This window comes from Coregonus clupeaformis, chromosome 16, assembly GCF_020615455.1.
Source record: "Coregonus clupeaformis isolate EN_2021a chromosome 16, ASM2061545v1, whole genome shotgun sequence".
In the NCBI taxonomy this organism is placed as follows: Eukaryota; Metazoa; Chordata; class Actinopteri; order Salmoniformes; family Salmonidae; genus Coregonus; species Coregonus clupeaformis.
This window is the reverse complement of record NC_059207.1, coordinates 52,072,524-52,088,824: the sequence shown is the minus strand read 5'-3', so window position 1 is coordinate 52,088,824 and position 16,301 is coordinate 52,072,524. Positions and strand designations below refer to the sequence as shown.

The window sequence follows — 16,301 nt, the reverse complement described above, 5'->3', positions numbered from 1 at the left end:
CTAGCGCCTTATGCTGGGAATGAGGTGCCACCTGTGGAAATCTCACAGGTATACACAAGTGACCAACAGAGAGCTCTGGGTAAGTGGGGCGCCTACTCACCTGAAATGACTCCCCAGTGCGTGACCTGTTGTCCCCTCTCCTAGGAGACCCTCCCCAGCACCTAGCCGCAGTGTGTCCTCCACGGCCACAGTTGGTGCAGGGGACGGCCCCCCTCGGGTTCTCTCTCCTCCTCTCCCTAGCGCCAGCACCCCCGAGCTCCATGGGAATCGGCTCGGAGGTGCTGGAGGGTGGAATGGACGACCCCCACTCGGGACGTCCGCGGGTAGCCAGCAGGGTGTCGAGACGGATGGAAATGTCCACCAACTGATCGAAGGATAGGTTGGTGTCCCTGCAGGCCAGCTCACGATGAACGTCCTCTCGTAGGCTACACCGGTAATGGTCGATGAGGGCCCTCTCATTCCACCCCGCATCCACCGCTAGAGTCCGGAACTCCAGGGCGAACTGCTGTGCACTCCTCTTCCCCTGTCGGAGGTGGAACAGACGCTCCCCCGCCGCCTTCCCCTCAGGTGGATGATCGAACACAGCCCTGAAGCGGCGGGAGAACTCCGCGTAGGTGATGGTGGCGGCGTCTATTCCCCTCCATTCGGCGTTGGCCCACTCCAACGCCTTGCCGGATAGACAGGAGATGAGGGCGGAGACGCTCTCGTATCCCGAGGGCGCCGGGTGTATGGTGGCCAGGTAGAGTTCCACCTGCAGGAGGAACCCCTGACACCCGGCTGCAGAACCATCATATGCCCTCGGGAGCGAGAGCCGAATGCCACTGGGTTCCGGTGCTGGGAGAGGAGGACTGACCGATGGTGATGGTAAGGTGTGCGAAGGCGTGGGCACCTCTCCCGTAACCAATCGGCGCAGAGTGTTGGACACCTCGTTCATGGCGGCCCCAAGTTGCCGGATCATGGTGTCTTGGTCGCTGATCCGATCCTCCAGCGACTTGGGTGCCGCCGCTGCTCCTGCTGACTCCATATGGTGTGTTGTTCTGTCAAGAGCTGAGGTAAATGTGGTGTGGGAGTCAGGCGCAGGACACCGAAGCTTAGTCCAACAAAGTTTACTAGTGCAATACAAAGCACAAAATCAATCAACGGCCTCAACAATGAACAGAGGCGAGCGATTACGCAAACTGTGCGTAAACAACAAAACGATAAACAGAGAAAACACGCAGCACCGACGGACAGGCGAAATAACAACACACAACCTAACCAACACAAAACAGGCAACTTATAGGACACATAATCAGACACAAACGGACACAGGTGCAACAGACAGACAAAAGCAATCAAACATGGAAACATCTAACGGTGGCAGCTAGTACTCCGGGGACGGCGAACGCCGAAGCCTGCCCGAGCAAGGAGGAGGAGCAGCCTCGGCAGAATCCGTGACACTAACTGCTACTGCATAGTAGACAGAGAGAGATCCAGCTGCTGGACTAGACTTAAGGACACTTTACACCAGTTGCAGGATGTAGTGCAGAATGTAAAAAACCCCTCAAATAAACAAACAAATAATAGTAAAAGCTGATTCACAAAACATTAAAGCATATCAGTATTTCATTGCATCTAAATTATGCTCATTTTTTCCTTTTTTTTGGTGGAACGTTTTAATATATTCCCTGATTAGATGTTATACTCTATACCTCTCTATAGAATTACATGATTACTAATTATGTAACATGATGTCTATGGTTACTATGTAACATGATGTATATGGTTACTATGTAACATGATGTCTATAGTTACTATGTAACATGATGTCAATGGTTACTATGTAGCATGATGGGTGCATTTGTAAGTTCACTCTGGCTAGCTACTCCGATTTCAGAGCACTCTCGTCTGACTGTGCCAGAGCACAGAATGAATTTTCGAACGCTCAACACCCGCTGAACATGACCGATGCCAGTAAATGTCGGCAAAGAAAAGTATTTCAGTTGTTGCCAGCAGCACATTTACAGTCACTAACGCTCTGGATAACATGAAAACAGCCTAACCAGCTCTGCTAGGGCGAGAAAAAATGGTCAGAGTGAGGTGTTCTCTCATTTGTGTCTGGAAGTAGCTAGCAAGCTAGCCAACTTTAGCCAGTTAGCTTGGGTGCTTGACAGCCGTTGTGAGGTCAGAACGCTCTGATCAACCCTACTCCTCGGCCAGAGCGTCCAGTGTGCACTCTAAACGCTCTGAATTTACGAATGACCCAGAGTGCACTCTGACACACTGGAGGCAATTTACGAACGCACCCAATGCCTATGGTTACAACCTATTTTGGATATCATATCACAATCAGCAATTACATTTTATGTTTATGGTTCATCATTGGAAATTAAAAACTCTAAATTACCTTCTGGAGATCCGCTCAAAATGTTTGGGTGATATGAGACCAAAATAATGACAGCCAGTGAGGGAGAGTAAAGTCCACTGAATTAAAACTAGTAGAACAGACACGTTGCTTTTAAAAGCACAGGCCTAAACACTGAGCCTAATGTTACAGTAAATATGATAACTATATGATGCACAGCACTTAGCCACTCATTTCATGTTTCAGATGTAGATGTCATTGCACAACTGGTAATTGTTTGAGTTAGATGAAAGAGAAAAAGACATACACCACGCATACTATCACAAGCTTTATTAACATACACATTTGAACTCTTTACACGTGTAATAATTATTACAGCTATTTCTATACATACAGTACATAGCTACAATATTTAAGTATGCAATATAAAGGCAATCTACAGAGGAGTGCTCAGGGTCCTAACTAAGAATTTAACTCCAGTGTTTGATAATACATTAAATGTTAAATTCTTAGCTAGGTCCCATCCACTGAGGTTGCCAATATACTGAAGAAGGAGGCCAGTAAATGGGTGGGTGAAATAGGTGGGTTGTACAATGAACTACAACTAGGTAACTTTGAACTACAAATCCTATCAACCTATCTCTCAAGTGATTGGAACCCTGGTGTCACTTGCAGCTCATTGGTGGACTCGATGAGGAGGGGTGTGGCCAGCCAAGTGCAGGAGCCTGAGGATGACGTCACCAGAGTCGTTGCCCTCTGATTGGCTGATTTGATTGTTGCCTTCCTCCTCGGCCAGACAAGATTGGTCCACACTGCAGCCCTCTGAGATACAAAATAAAGGATGGAGCAGGATACACAAGTCAGAAAGCACAGAATTGTATCCACCACTCTATTAGAACAATTTCAGTGGTATATAACCACAAGGATCATCACAGAAATATAGGATTGATGTGCCCTCACCTGAGTCACAGCAGACTCCCGGTGCAGCGCAGCGTCCTGTATCAGATCCACAGGGTCTCCCTCCTGCCTGGCAGGGGGTGGGCAGGTAGTTCTCCTCCATGCAGCGTGCCGTCTCTGGGGAGCCCATCCAGCAGCCCAGCCCTTCCCCACAGCAGATACTGGGGCCAAAGCAGCGGCCCTGGTCCCCTGGTCCACATGTCATGCACTTCAGGGGGAGAGAAGGGACAGTCGGGTATGAGGTTGTTCCATCATTCCAAAAAAAGAGATTCTTATCAACATTCTTGCTCCCTTTTACATGAAGATAACGGTTAATTGTCAAATCTCAGAATTCAGTACTTTTACAGAGCCCCACTTTGCCTCTACTCATCTTGATGCATCTCTAAGACAAATCATAGCTGTTATTTACACATTATATTTAAATAGTCTAGATATAGACAGATTCAGTTGCGGCTCACCTTGCGCTGTGGAGCGTCCATTATGGACCTCTTGCCCCCGATGGGACAGTTGGAGATGTAGCAGGCTGAACAGACAGACAGGGTGTAAAGTAGACACACGGACACGGCGGCTCCAGTCATCTCTACTGAGAGAATGATAGATGAGGAATAGAAAGAGCGAAAGGGATGAGAAGGACACAGACATTGACGGAGAAGAGTCCCAATATTATGTCTAACATTCCCCTTACACTGTCAAATGGAAATATCGTACAAATCTGAAACACTGATATCTAAACAAACTAAACAAGACATACAACACAGAGACAGACTGACACACAAACACCTATACACATATCCACAGAGACAAGCTCACTTGCTGATCTCCCGATGTACAGCACAAGGCGAATGCGTTTGTTCGTTTCGGAGTGACTCCCAGGTGAATGTTGAAGTTCTATATCTTCAGTGGCACCCAGACCTCTTATATACCCTCTTCCGTCTCTCCAGGAGTGACACGGACCCCTGACAACCACTTAAGGTGTGTATTAATGAGCCTCTCTTACTCCCCCTTCCCCCTGCTAGTGCTGGGCTGGGCAGAGGCCTGGCCAGTGGTACAGTCATATAGTGGCCTGGCGCGGCCCAAGCCACAGAGACAGTCATTAGTGCAGGGCCTGTGTCCGTGACCATGCATGTGAGAGAGGAGAGGGGTTAAGAATGAGACAGAGGGAAAGTGTTTAGTTTGTAGCTGGGGAGGTTTGTTGAACCTAGACCTTTGGCCTATTATAAGAAAGATGAGGAGAGCAGTGAGCAGTGTTTTTCAGTGAGCAGTGTTTTTCAGTGTCAGCGGACTATCTGACAGACTGGCAGGCTACATCCTATAGGTTTCAGATCAAGGATTGGGAAGCAGTATCATAAAGTGGTTGGATAAGACCTATTTGGACATATTTGTACACCTTACTGATATTCTCCACTAGGGGATCTCTTATCAATGCACTTTATGATCTTATTGGCTATGAAACAAGAAGCATCACTTAATCTTCAAATCAAATTCAGATTTGTTTTTCAGATTTGTTTGGTTTGCTAATTAAAAAGCAACAATATGCAGCTATCGTAGTCCATAATTACATAAATATGATTACACAATCATGGTCAAATGTATACACACACGCACACACACACACACACGCATGCACACACACACACACACACACACACACACACACACACACACACACATACACACACTCCTGATATACCTGATATGTCACCTTGATAAACTTGCTAATATCTAAAAGGATTTAGTACACATTGTCGAGGTCTTAGGTTAATTGATTTAATGAGTCCATTAACACAGACAATGGTAATCAGCTTCCTATTAAAGGATTTTCACTCTTCCAATGAGATGAGCTCAATTAGTGCCTTCCGGATTAGTAATCCTGTTATTGATGGAGAAAGGCAGGGTCAAGATTTATACAAATTGGTTTACGTCAGATGATTGGTACATACACGTGTCATAAGATGACATCATCGTTTGCAACCTTTCAGAGATAGTAAACACTCCTCTTGTATGATGAATCATTGTGAGGTAAGACAAGAAAAGTCTGGGTGTTGTTGCCAAAAACCTGTCTATATGCTTGAGTATAGGCCTGACTGAGAGACTGATGATGGCCCAGTTCAAATATGTTTTATGTGCATCCTTCCTCACTTTTAAAGATGATTTGAAGAGACTCATAGTGTTGCTGCTCTATCACCTGGTAGACTACCAGTCAGACATATTGGCCAACAACTGAGCTCTTCTCCCATGGTGCAGTGAGGTTCTCCAACGCCATGTGGCTGTATTGACTCACTACATGTTACACTGTCCTACATGATTCAACTCAATCCTTCTGTTTATGCTGCAGAAAACCTCCCCATCACCCAAGAGGGTAAAGCAGACCAGATGAACAAAGGAATACCTTGAAATACTCTAATATTACTAGTCATTACATTGATACCCTAATATAAAATATGTAAAATCAGACAGAGCTTCACTTTGATTTAGATTTGTGTCTAAACGACTTGGAATCCTGAAGACATGTCAGCATGGCACTTAAACTTTCTAAATAGAAATGATAACCTAACCATGAGCATTCACAAAGCATTCATCAGCTTCACAAAACACATTTCCTGAAGCCATTATTGCACTAACTAATGTCATAGCTACATACAGTGTTATTATGTTTAACCCTGCATGATGGGAAAAGCAGGAATGTGAAAGTGACTCCCAGAACTGTTGGTGTTGACAGTCTAAAACTCCTCTCCTAGACTTGCATGCCTTTTAATGAATGCACAATATTGAAACAGCATTGTACTACTATTTAATTGTTAAAAACAAGCCTCATCCAGTCACCCCCAAAGTAAAATCCTTATTTTGTAGAGAAATGAAGATGTCTATCTAGGGTTTCCTTATTTTTCTGCAGGAAGGCACTAGGCTTGTTGACTTCCTCTCCCCTCCCTTCCTTCCTTCTCTCCGAAGGTACTCATCTGAAAAATGAGAACAAAGTGATTGTTCCTGTTCTCTTTCTTAAGTCACTTCAAATGCTGTCCGTGGACGGGTGGCTCATTGTCAGGACAGCAGCAGGGCGAGAGCGGAGCAGAGTGGCCAGAGAGACAGGCACAGGAGCTGGTACCTCAGCCTAGTACACAGCTACTGCACTACTGCCACAGTACAGAGGAGAATACAGACAGGCTGAGCTACACTGAGCTGGTGAGTCCCTCAGATCCAACAGAGGACTAACAGGGTAGGGTATGGCAGGGGGATGAGGAGGGGCTTTTGTTTTAATGTGTGAGTTGTGTTGTATTCACTGGGGATGCACACTAGCATGGCAGACATACAGACGGAGAGCCACAGAGGGGTCTTTCCATACTGTACCATGTTCTGTGTATAATACTGTAATATTGTATACTTCACATCATTATATTATTTTCACACTTTGAATGCAATAACACATTGAAGCTTAGAGTAGACTATTTGTTGTCTCTTTCTATGAACAATAATTGATTTGTGACCTAATCTTTATCTTTTATGATTACCATCACCATCCGGTTCCCTAGCCCTATCAACATTGGAAGATCTCACTGGTTTTGCTCTGTAGAACACAGGCGGTTGGTGAAACCTAAATTGGGGAGGACGGGCTCGTGGTAATGGCTGGAGTGGAATTAGTGGAATGGTATCAAATACATTAAACACGTGTTTGATGCCATTCCATTTGCTCTGTTCCATCCATTATTCTGAGCCGTCCTCCCCTCAGCAGCCTCCACTGCTGTAGAATGATAGCAGTTCACAGAAACCCACACACTATATTTACATAAATAGCCTTATTATTAGCAGTATTGCTCCTCCTCTTTTAGCTGCTCTGCAGAAGTCGAACAGTTCCCTGTCTGATTCACTCTATCACAACTCATCTCCATTGTCTGATTCACTCTATCACAACTCATCTCCTTTCTCTCTCACACCAACTGTCTTCAGTTCATAACCACAAAAACTCCAACATTAATCTGATCATACATAGGCTACTCTTTAGTGTATGTAGTTGATTGGCTCTTCAGAGAGAATGCAGAGTATGCAGACCTACAAATTGTCCATTTGTTTGGAACATGTGGATCTCTAAAGCACAGTAAGAGATCATATGTAGAGCAGTAGTGGAAGACAAAAGGAGAAGTAACCTTCCAACCATCCGTGCAAAAAGATGAACAGAGAGCAGATAGAGGGGGAGAAGCGAAAAGTGAGCGGGAGGGAGAGGTAAACGTTAGTTCCTGATTTCAGAGGGATGGATGGTAGAGGAAGAAGGGATGACAGCACAAATGAGAGAAGTGACAGATTAAAGAGGTGTAACAGAGGACAGCGATTTGTGTTGTCACTACTACCTGTGCAGTAGGTGTGCATCACGATAGGTGTGTCACTATAACTCTCGATTAAGTGCTGTTTCCTATTCTTCAGGTCTTGAAGAAGCATTTCTATGGTAAATATATTGTAATAGTTTAAATAAATAACTGGTTTCCTCTCTGTATTTCCCCATGCAGGTAAATGATGAACAGAGAAGTCCTAGGTTTCAGACCAGACAAGAGGAGTCCTCTTAGGGAAGACCTGAGACCTGTCTCTCACCACAGTCTTTACCTGAGCCAACCTCCATTCTACCTGAACCCCCCCAAACACTCCCTCTCCCAGACCAGAGAGGCCTACAGCGCCGCCTTCAGCCCTCTGACTCACCATCAACCCATTGGCTCTGAGGGCATCCATTACACCCAGAGGGAAGGCTCCCAAAAACATAAAAGAACTCCACTCAAAATGGAGGGTTCCAAATCCCCAACTCCTGGAGACATGGAGGAGGTGGAGCGTCGAGGCAACACCAGGACTGTTGATCTCTCCCACCTTCCGTTCTCCCTCCCTCCTCACCCGCGTCTCTCTCCCTCTCCCATGCCCATCCCAGGTATGATCGACCTGACCCGGCTCCAGCTGCACAGCAGGGCTCTGTCCAGGTATGATCCACCTATGGGCCTCCCAGTGCAGGTGAAACAGGAACCAATCAGCCCCTCACCTGTGTGGCCTCCCTCTCCTCTCCTCCTGCACCACCCTCCTCCCCCGTTCTTTCCCCCTCTCCACCCCAGCCTCCTCCCCTTCCCCTTCTTCATGCCTGGGCCTGTCATGCACCTCTCTCCTGGAGCCTTCTACCCCAGAGAGGCCCTCAGACCTAGTCGGCGTGGCCCAGACGGAGGCCCCCGAGGTGGGATGTCCAGCGCTCAGAAGCTGGGTCTCAACATCCACATCGACGACAGCTACTACGTAGATGTAGGGGGAGACCAGAAGCGTTGGAAGTGCCGTGTATGTGAGAAGTCATACACCTCCAAGTATAACCTGGTCACACACATCCTGGGCCACAGCGGGATCAAGCCTCACGGCTGCCACCTGTGTGGGAAGCTGTTCAAGCAGCTCAGCCACCTGCACACACACCTGCTTACTCACCAGGGCACACGGCCACACAAGTGCCAGGTGTGCCACAAAGCCTTCACCCAGACCAGCCACCTGAAGAGACACATGATGCAGCATAGTGATGTGAAGCCATACAGGTCAGTACTGGGATGATCTTTGTCTAGACTGTCTGTTCCATTTCACACATCCAGGATATACTGTTTAGTTAGTCTAGTTGAGAACTAAGAAAATTATTTAATTAACAAGGACCTTACATTACATGCCTTCAGTCTTTGACTCAAACTTAAAGGAAAACTCCACCCATATGATGCAAAATGCATCATACCGGCTGTATTTCTGAAAATGTGATTGCTGACATGCAAAACATGTTGGGACGGTATCAACAATGGACTAATGAAACAAATACCCAAATATAGTTTTTGGGTGGAATTTTCTTTTAAGAAGATAGACTAAAGTTCAGGAATAGTTATAAATATGATCATTCATTACTCTTGATTCATGCATGCAAGTTAGTGTCTACTTTCTGCTAGACAAAAAATATATTGGGACAATAAACATCTATTCATCTCTCCTCTCCAGTTGTGGGGTGTGTGGGAGGGGCTTTGCCTATCCTAGTGAGCTGCGGGCCCATGAGCTGAAGCATGAGAAAGGCCAGGAGAACGTGTGTGTAGAGTGTGGTCTGGACTTCCCCACTCTGGCCCAGCTCAAGAGACACCTGACAGCCCACAGAGGACCCACCCTCTACAGGTACGTATGCCCAGAAACACCAGATGGGTTTTAAACCAGAAAGTGTACAAAAATTGGTTTAAACACATTACCTCATACATCTGTTACCCTTATTTCTGGTTGTGGGCTCGGCAGCGAAAAATAAAACGCGGATTATTACAGGAAACTATTACTTGTTGTTTCCAGACCAAGACAACCAAGCAGCCAGGGACATCTATTTCTCCCGACACGTGCATGCGCAGGTGCCTCTGGGTATAATATTGCTTTCAAAATAAAAGTCCCCAAAGACTCAAAAGACCTACAGTACCTAACACTAAAATAAAAGTCCTTATAAAACTAAGGCTACACGTCTACTACGGTATGCGCCTAATACAGTATGATTATACAGTTATACAGTAAAACTGTAAATGTTTTTGACGGTCTCTGGTATAAGCAAACGCTCCGATGAAGGCTCTAATGCCAAAATGTGTCCGATTTTAATAAATAAGATGTACAGTTACTACTGGACCTCCATTTTCATCAAGTGGCTGAATATCTCTTTAATATTCAGTTTGAACTTGAACTTGATATTTAATGCATGCAACTTTTTGTTGACTCCCAAGGTAGTGGGAGGAAATCCAAGCCACTTTAGAGTGTCTGTTTCCTTTCCAGGTGTAGTGAATGTCTGTTTCCTTTCCAGGTGTAGTGAATGTCTGTTTTCTGTCCAGGTGTAGTGAGTTTGTGTTTTGTGTCTAGGTGTAGTGTCTGTTTTCTGTCTAGGCGTAGTGAATGTCTGTTTTCTGTCTAGGCGTAGTGAATGTCTGTTTTCTGTCTAGGCGTAGTGAATGTCTGTTTTCTGTCTAGGCGTAGTGAATGTCTGTTTTCTGTCTAGGCGTAGTGAATGTCTGTTTTCTGTCTAGGCGTAGTGAATGTCTGTTTTCTGTCTAGGCGTAGTGAATGTCTGTTTTCTGTCTAGGCGTAGTGAATGTCTGTTTTCTGTCTAGGCGTAGTGAATGTCTGTTTTCTGTCTAGGCGTAGTGAATGTCTGTTTTCTGTCCAGGTGTAGTGAATGTCTGTTTTCTGTCCAGGTGTAGTGAATGTCTGATTTCTGTCCAGGTGTAGTGAATGTCTGTTTTTCTGTCCAGGTGTAGTGAATGTCTGTTTTCTATCTAGGTGTAGTGAGTGCCAGAAGAGCTTCCAGTACCCCAGTCAGCTGCAGAACCACATGATGAAGCATAAAGACATCCGGCCATACATCTGCAGCGAGTGTGGCATGGAGTTCATACAGTCCCATCACCTCAAACAACACACACTTACACATAAGGTAAGGCTGGGTGGGGTCTTCATACTGTCCAAGTACTAATGTCCACTAATGTCAACGTATGTTAGGATGAAAATGTCTTTACAGGGCTAGGTTGTGTTGTGTTGTGGAGATGAAGCGTGGGTCAGTGGGTGTTAAGGTAGGCTTTACCTGTTGACAGCATCAGCTGATTGGTGACATGACACTTTGCCTACATCAGGGGCCTTTCCATTTGTTGACTTGAAATGGTTTTGGTTGTTATTGTTTTTCATTTGCTATAGGATATTCATGACAGTATGATGGCTTTTACACTACTGGGCATCATTGCATATCATTGTTTCTGCTTCAAACAGTATTTTAGTACTACATGGCGAAGCCAGGACACATGTGAGTGCTTGTTACAGTAACAGTAGTCCAGGCATGTAATATTGTGAGAATCCTATTATTAAAACAAAAAAGATGATACAAGTCATCCCCTCTCTTGTTGTCATGCTCACATTTTGCTGCAATGTCTTTCTTGTCCCTGACGGACTTGCTTGTCAAGATGTAAGAAAATGTTCCACTATGATGGTTATTTAAACAAACAACAATAAATTACTCTCTTTCTTTCTTTCTTTCTTTCTTTCTTTCTTTCTTTCTTTCTTTCTTTCTTTCTTTCTTTCTTTCTTTCTTTCTTTCTTTCTTTCTTTCTTTCTTTCTTTCTTTCTTTCTTTCTTTCTCTCTCTCTCTCTCTCTCTTTCTCTCAGGGGCTGAAGGAGCACAAGTGTCGTATCTGTGGTCGTGAGTTCACCCTCCTGGCCAACATGAAGCGCCACATCCTGATCCATACTAACATCCGGGCCTACCAGTGCCACCTCTGCTTCAAGAGCTTTGTCCAGAAACAGACCCTCAAGGCCCACATGATCGTCCACTCTGACATCAAACCCTACAAATGCAAGGTGAGTGTTCTGATGGTGAACGTTCTTATGACATTTCAGTTGCAACATGCAACAACTCCTTTTAAAGCCAGGGTATCTGAAGATAATACATCTGGTGGATACATGTCAATAGTACCACTATAGGCTATCTGCCTTGCATGTCTTTTTGCATCTCAGACTAATTTTACCTGCTTGATTACTTGAACGAGGGTTGTAACATGTGTTACTTTTTCACTCGGGGCCCCCCTTCCAGCATTGGGGAACTATAATGTTAAGTGGGACCACGTTTAAACTAATGAAGCCAACAGACACTCTGAAGCAGCTCCACACTGTGTGACCTTGTTCTCCAGTAGGAGGGTTGAGACGATGAGCAAATAGCAGATAGAGAGGGGATTTGGCAGTGAGATCCCTCCTCGTCCATAGGAAGGATATTGCTGCACAAACTGCCTCTCTAACAATGGCCCCCAGCCTCCCGGGAGAATGGGCCACGCAAATAGATTTCATCTCGCTTTCTCTGTTGCTGGAGGGAACGCTTCCTGTTTTCTCACGGTCCTCTTGGACAGTTTACAGTCCCTCTCTCCTCCTGAAGGAAAGGACCACCCTAATAAAAAAAGAATGCAGAGGAAGGACAGCGCAGGAGTTGCCAGCCCTACTCTTCTGGCCCTGTCTCGCTTCAGCTTCCTCTGTGTGTGTGTGCTTGTGTGTGCTTGTGTGTGTGCACACGCACGTTCATTCATGAGTACATCTAGCTCCGATTACAGCTCTGAGTGCAGAGAGGATTAGTCATCTAACACATTCGTTGTTGGATAAAAAGGAAAGTTCAATCAATGAGCACAGTTTTAGACTGCATGGCGTGCAGTTTTGTCCTTGAATGGTGTTTACTACACCATGAATTGCCACGGATGTGGTTCAAGGAATAATGGAATTTCCAAATTGTAATTAAGGAATGTGTACACAAACTATTTCAATAGTTGCTATTTAATGATTTATTTGAGGAATAATTACAGTATGTCTTTGCCAAAATGCTGGTTTTGGTTTATCAACTTATCTGTCTGTTGCTTTCAAGCACTAACAATTCTTTCCTAGAACCCTGATTAAGTATTTTTAGGCCGAAAATAAATCTGTTCCATATTCGTTTAAAAAAAAAAAACTTATTGGTTTGTCCGTGAGCACATATTTGACTTCTTTCTTTTGTTTTTCCTTGTTTTCAGCTGTGTGGGAAGGAGTTCAACAGAATGCATAACCTGATGGGCCATATGCACCTGCACTCTGACAGTAGGCCCTTTAAGTGCCTCTACTGCCCCAGCAAGTTCACTCTGAAGGGAAACCTCACCCGCCACATGAAAGTCAAACATGGAATCATGGATAGGGGCCTGGATGCAAGAGGTAATTACTAAAGGCTATGGAGGAATTAATTTTATGGTTCCTCCCTTCCTGCATTGAAACATCCTACAACATTCCTACCCTGAAGCTAAATCAGAATCAGCCAGTCAGTTTGTAACATGAGTCTCTGTCCCTCAGTGTTCAGGCGGCGGGGGCGCTTCTGCCTGTCGGCCCCTCTGGGTCTCCTGACCCGCTACAGCCAGGAAGAGCCCTTTGACCTCTCCCAGAAGCCCAGGCGGCCGCGGCCCAGCTTGCGCCTCTCCCAGTCAGACGGGGAGAGCGTCCTGGGGAGCTCCTGTCAGGAGGAGGATGAGGAGGAGAGCATGTACAGCAGGAGCCAGTACAGCCCTGAGGTCTACCAGCACCACACTGGGGGACAGGTGTACAGGTCTGAGACAGCTAAACAGATGTACAGACAGGATATGGAGACTAGTGGACAGGCGTACCCGCCTGGGGCAGGTGACGAGGTCCATCAGCCTGTGTCAGAGCCAGGTGATGCAAATAAACAGTTGTACCAGTGTGTAACAGGTAGACAGGTGTATGACTCTGACTCAGAGCTAGGTGACCAGCCATATGAAATGGAGTCAGAGGCAGGTGAACACCATATAGGTGACAAGCTGTGTTTCCCACGGTCAGGTAATACAGGTGAACATATGTACCACTCAGATTCCGAGTTAGGTAACCAGTTGTATCAGCCTGACCCAGACCAGCTAGAGATAGGTGACCAGATGTACCATTCTGACCCAGGCGAGGAGATGATGGACACACCTGAACCATGTGAAAAAGACTACCACTCAGACCCTGGGGTCTTAACAAAAACCATAAGGCCTAATGAGGAGGAAGAGGAGGATTTGGTGAGAGCTGGGAGCAGGGTAGAGGAAGAACAGAGAAAGCAGTTTAGGCGTTATTTTAGCAGGGAAGAATACAGACGTGTAAGGAGTTATAACGATAGTAACAGTTCCTCTTCTACAGAGCAGTGAAATGAGGAGTAGGACTAGTGAATAGGCTACTGTGCTGAAGAGAAGAGGGTTGAGAGCTATTCTAAAAGGGTGGGGAGAGAATTTAGTAGTAACTCAAATAAGCCACTGGTGTAGCGCACACTCCCGCAAGACCTTAGAGATAATGTTTGCTTTATAAATGTTGTTTTAAATCTAGAAAAACATGCCAAAATGCTAACGAAATTATCCCTGGAGCATTTAATATTGCTATATAACCAAACAAAAAGAAGTTTGGAGATTTGTATTACATATTTTAATAATCTAATGTTAGAATTAATCAATCAAGACCTTTAAACACTTGTGGGACAACAATTGTAAAAATGAAATGCCTTTTATGGTGTCTGACACAGTTGACATAAATCCAGTTAGTTGCATTTTATGAAAAAATAAACAAAATTGGTTGTTCCTTTCATGGTGTGATAAAAATATATATTTCAAATGTTGTTAATATTAAGACAAATACAGTGCATTTGGAAAGTATTCACACCCCTTAACTTTTTCCACATTTTGTTACGTTATAGCCTTATTCTAAAATGTATTAAATTAATTTTTTCCTCATCAATCTACAGTCGTGGTCAAAAGTTTTGAGAATGACACAAGTATTGGTCTTCACAAAGTTCGCTGCTTCAGTGTTATGAGATATTTTTGTCAGATGTTACTATGGTAGACTGAAGTATAATTACAAGCATTGTGTCAAAGGCTTTTATTGACAATTACATTAACTTTATGCAAAGAGTCAATATTTGCAGTGTTGACCCTGCTTTTTCAAGACCTCTGCAATCCGCCCTGGCATGCTGTCAATTAACGTCTGGGCCACATCCTGACTGGTGGCAGCCCGTTCTTGCATAATCAATGCTTGGAGTTTGTCAGAATTTGTGGGTTTTTGTTTGTCCACCCCCTCTTGAGGATTGACCACAAGTTCTCAATGGGATTAAGGTCTCGGGAGTTTCCTGGCCATGTCGATGTTTTGTTCCCCGAGCCACTTAGTTATCACTTTTGCCTCATGGCAAGGTGCTCCATCATGCTGGAAAAGGCGTTGTTCGTCACCAAACTGTTCTTGGATGGTTGAGAGAAGTTGCTCTCGGAGGATGTGTTGGTACCATTCTTTATTAATGGCTGTGTTCTTAGGCAAAAATGTGAGTGAGCCCACTCCCTTGGCTGAGAAGCAACCCCACACATGAATGGTCTCAGGATGCTTTACTGTTGGCATGACACAGGACTGATGGCAGCGCTCACCTTGTCTTCTCCGGACAAGGTGTTTTCCGGATGCCCCAAACAATCGGAAAGGGGATTCATCAGAGAAAATGACTTTACCCCAGTCCTCAGCAGTCCAATCCCTGTACCTTTTGCAGAATATCAGTCTGTCCCTGATGTTTTTCCTGGAGAGAAGTGTCTTCTTTGCTGCCCTTCTTGACACCAGGCCATCCTCCAAAAGTATTCGTCTCACTGTGCGTGCAGATGCACTCACACCTGCCTGCTGCCATTCCTGTGCAAGCTCTGCACTGGTGGTGCCCCAAACCCGCAGCTGAATCAACTTTAGGAGACAGTCCTGGTGCTTGCTGGACTTTCTTGGGCGCCCTGACGCCTTCTTCACAACAATTGAACCTCTCTCCTTGAAGTTCTTGATGATCCGATAAATGGTTGATTTAGGTGCAATCTTAGTAGCAGCAAAATCCTTGCCTGTGACGCCCTTTTTATGCAAAGCAATGATGATGCCACGTGTTTCCTTGCAGGTAACCATGGTTAACAGAGGAAGAACAATGATTTCAAGCACCACCCTCCTTTTAAAGCTTCCAGTCTGTTATTCTAACTCAATCAGCATGACAGAGTGATCTCCAGCCTTGTCCTCGTCAACACTCTCACCTGTGTTAACAAGAGAATCACTGACATGATGGCAGCTGGTCCTTTTGTGGCAGGGCTGAAATGCAGTGGAAATGTTTTTGGGGGATTAAGTTCATTTTCATGGCAAAGAGGGACTTTGCAATGAATTGCAATTCATCTGGTCAGTCTTCATGACATTCTGGAGTATATGCAAATTGCCATCATCAAAACTGAGGCAGCAGACTTTGTGAAAATTAGTATTTGTCTCATTCTTTCGACCATGACTGTACACACAATACCCCCATAATGACAAAGTGAAAACAGGTTTTTAGAAATGTTAGAAAATGTATAGAAAATCTAAAACAGAAATACCTTATTTACATAAGTATTCAGACCCTTTGCTATGAGGCTCGAGCTCAGCTGCAGGATTGTGTTGAGGCACAGATCTGGGGAAGGGTACCAAAAAATGTCTG

The 16,301-nt window shown here is 45.0% G+C and overlaps 2 protein-coding genes across 3 annotated transcripts; one reads left to right on the top strand and one right to left on the bottom strand.

Annotated features, from left to right (window-relative positions):
• Positions 1 to 2,659: 2,659 nt before the first annotated feature.
• On the bottom strand, positions 2,660 to 4,175 carry LOC121584227 (isotocin-neurophysin IT 2). 2 transcript variants are annotated; one of them, XM_041900057.1, is made up of 4 exons: positions 4,112 to 4,175; positions 3,760 to 3,881; positions 3,305 to 3,509; positions 2,660 to 3,166 (listed from the first exon to the last, which is right to left on the bottom strand). In XM_041900057.1, the coding sequence occupies exons 2-4, from the start codon at positions 3,877 to 3,879 to the stop codon at positions 3,021 to 3,023; spliced, it is 471 nt and encodes a 156-aa protein (XP_041755991.1). In that variant the 5' UTR covers positions 3,880 to 3,881; positions 4,112 to 4,175; the 3' UTR covers positions 2,660 to 3,020. The 2 variants fall into 2 exon arrangements, with proteins under 2 accessions (XP_041755991.1, XP_041755990.1); XM_041900056.1 differs by having other exon boundaries at positions 3,760 to 3,884; positions 4,112 to 4,174.
• Positions 4,176 to 6,344: 2,169 nt separating this feature from the next.
• On the top strand, positions 6,345 to 14,455 carry LOC121584226 (zinc finger protein 366-like). Its single transcript, XM_041900055.1, has 7 exons — positions 6,345 to 6,481; positions 7,798 to 8,841; positions 9,284 to 9,451; positions 10,583 to 10,733; positions 11,456 to 11,647; positions 12,838 to 13,012; positions 13,148 to 14,455. Exons 2-7 carry the CDS (start codon positions 7,802 to 7,804, stop codon positions 13,987 to 13,989), a joined length of 2,568 nt encoding a protein of 855 aa, XP_041755989.1. The 5' UTR covers positions 6,345 to 6,481; positions 7,798 to 7,801; the 3' UTR covers positions 13,990 to 14,455.
• Positions 14,456 to 16,301: the final 1,846 nt, after the last annotated feature.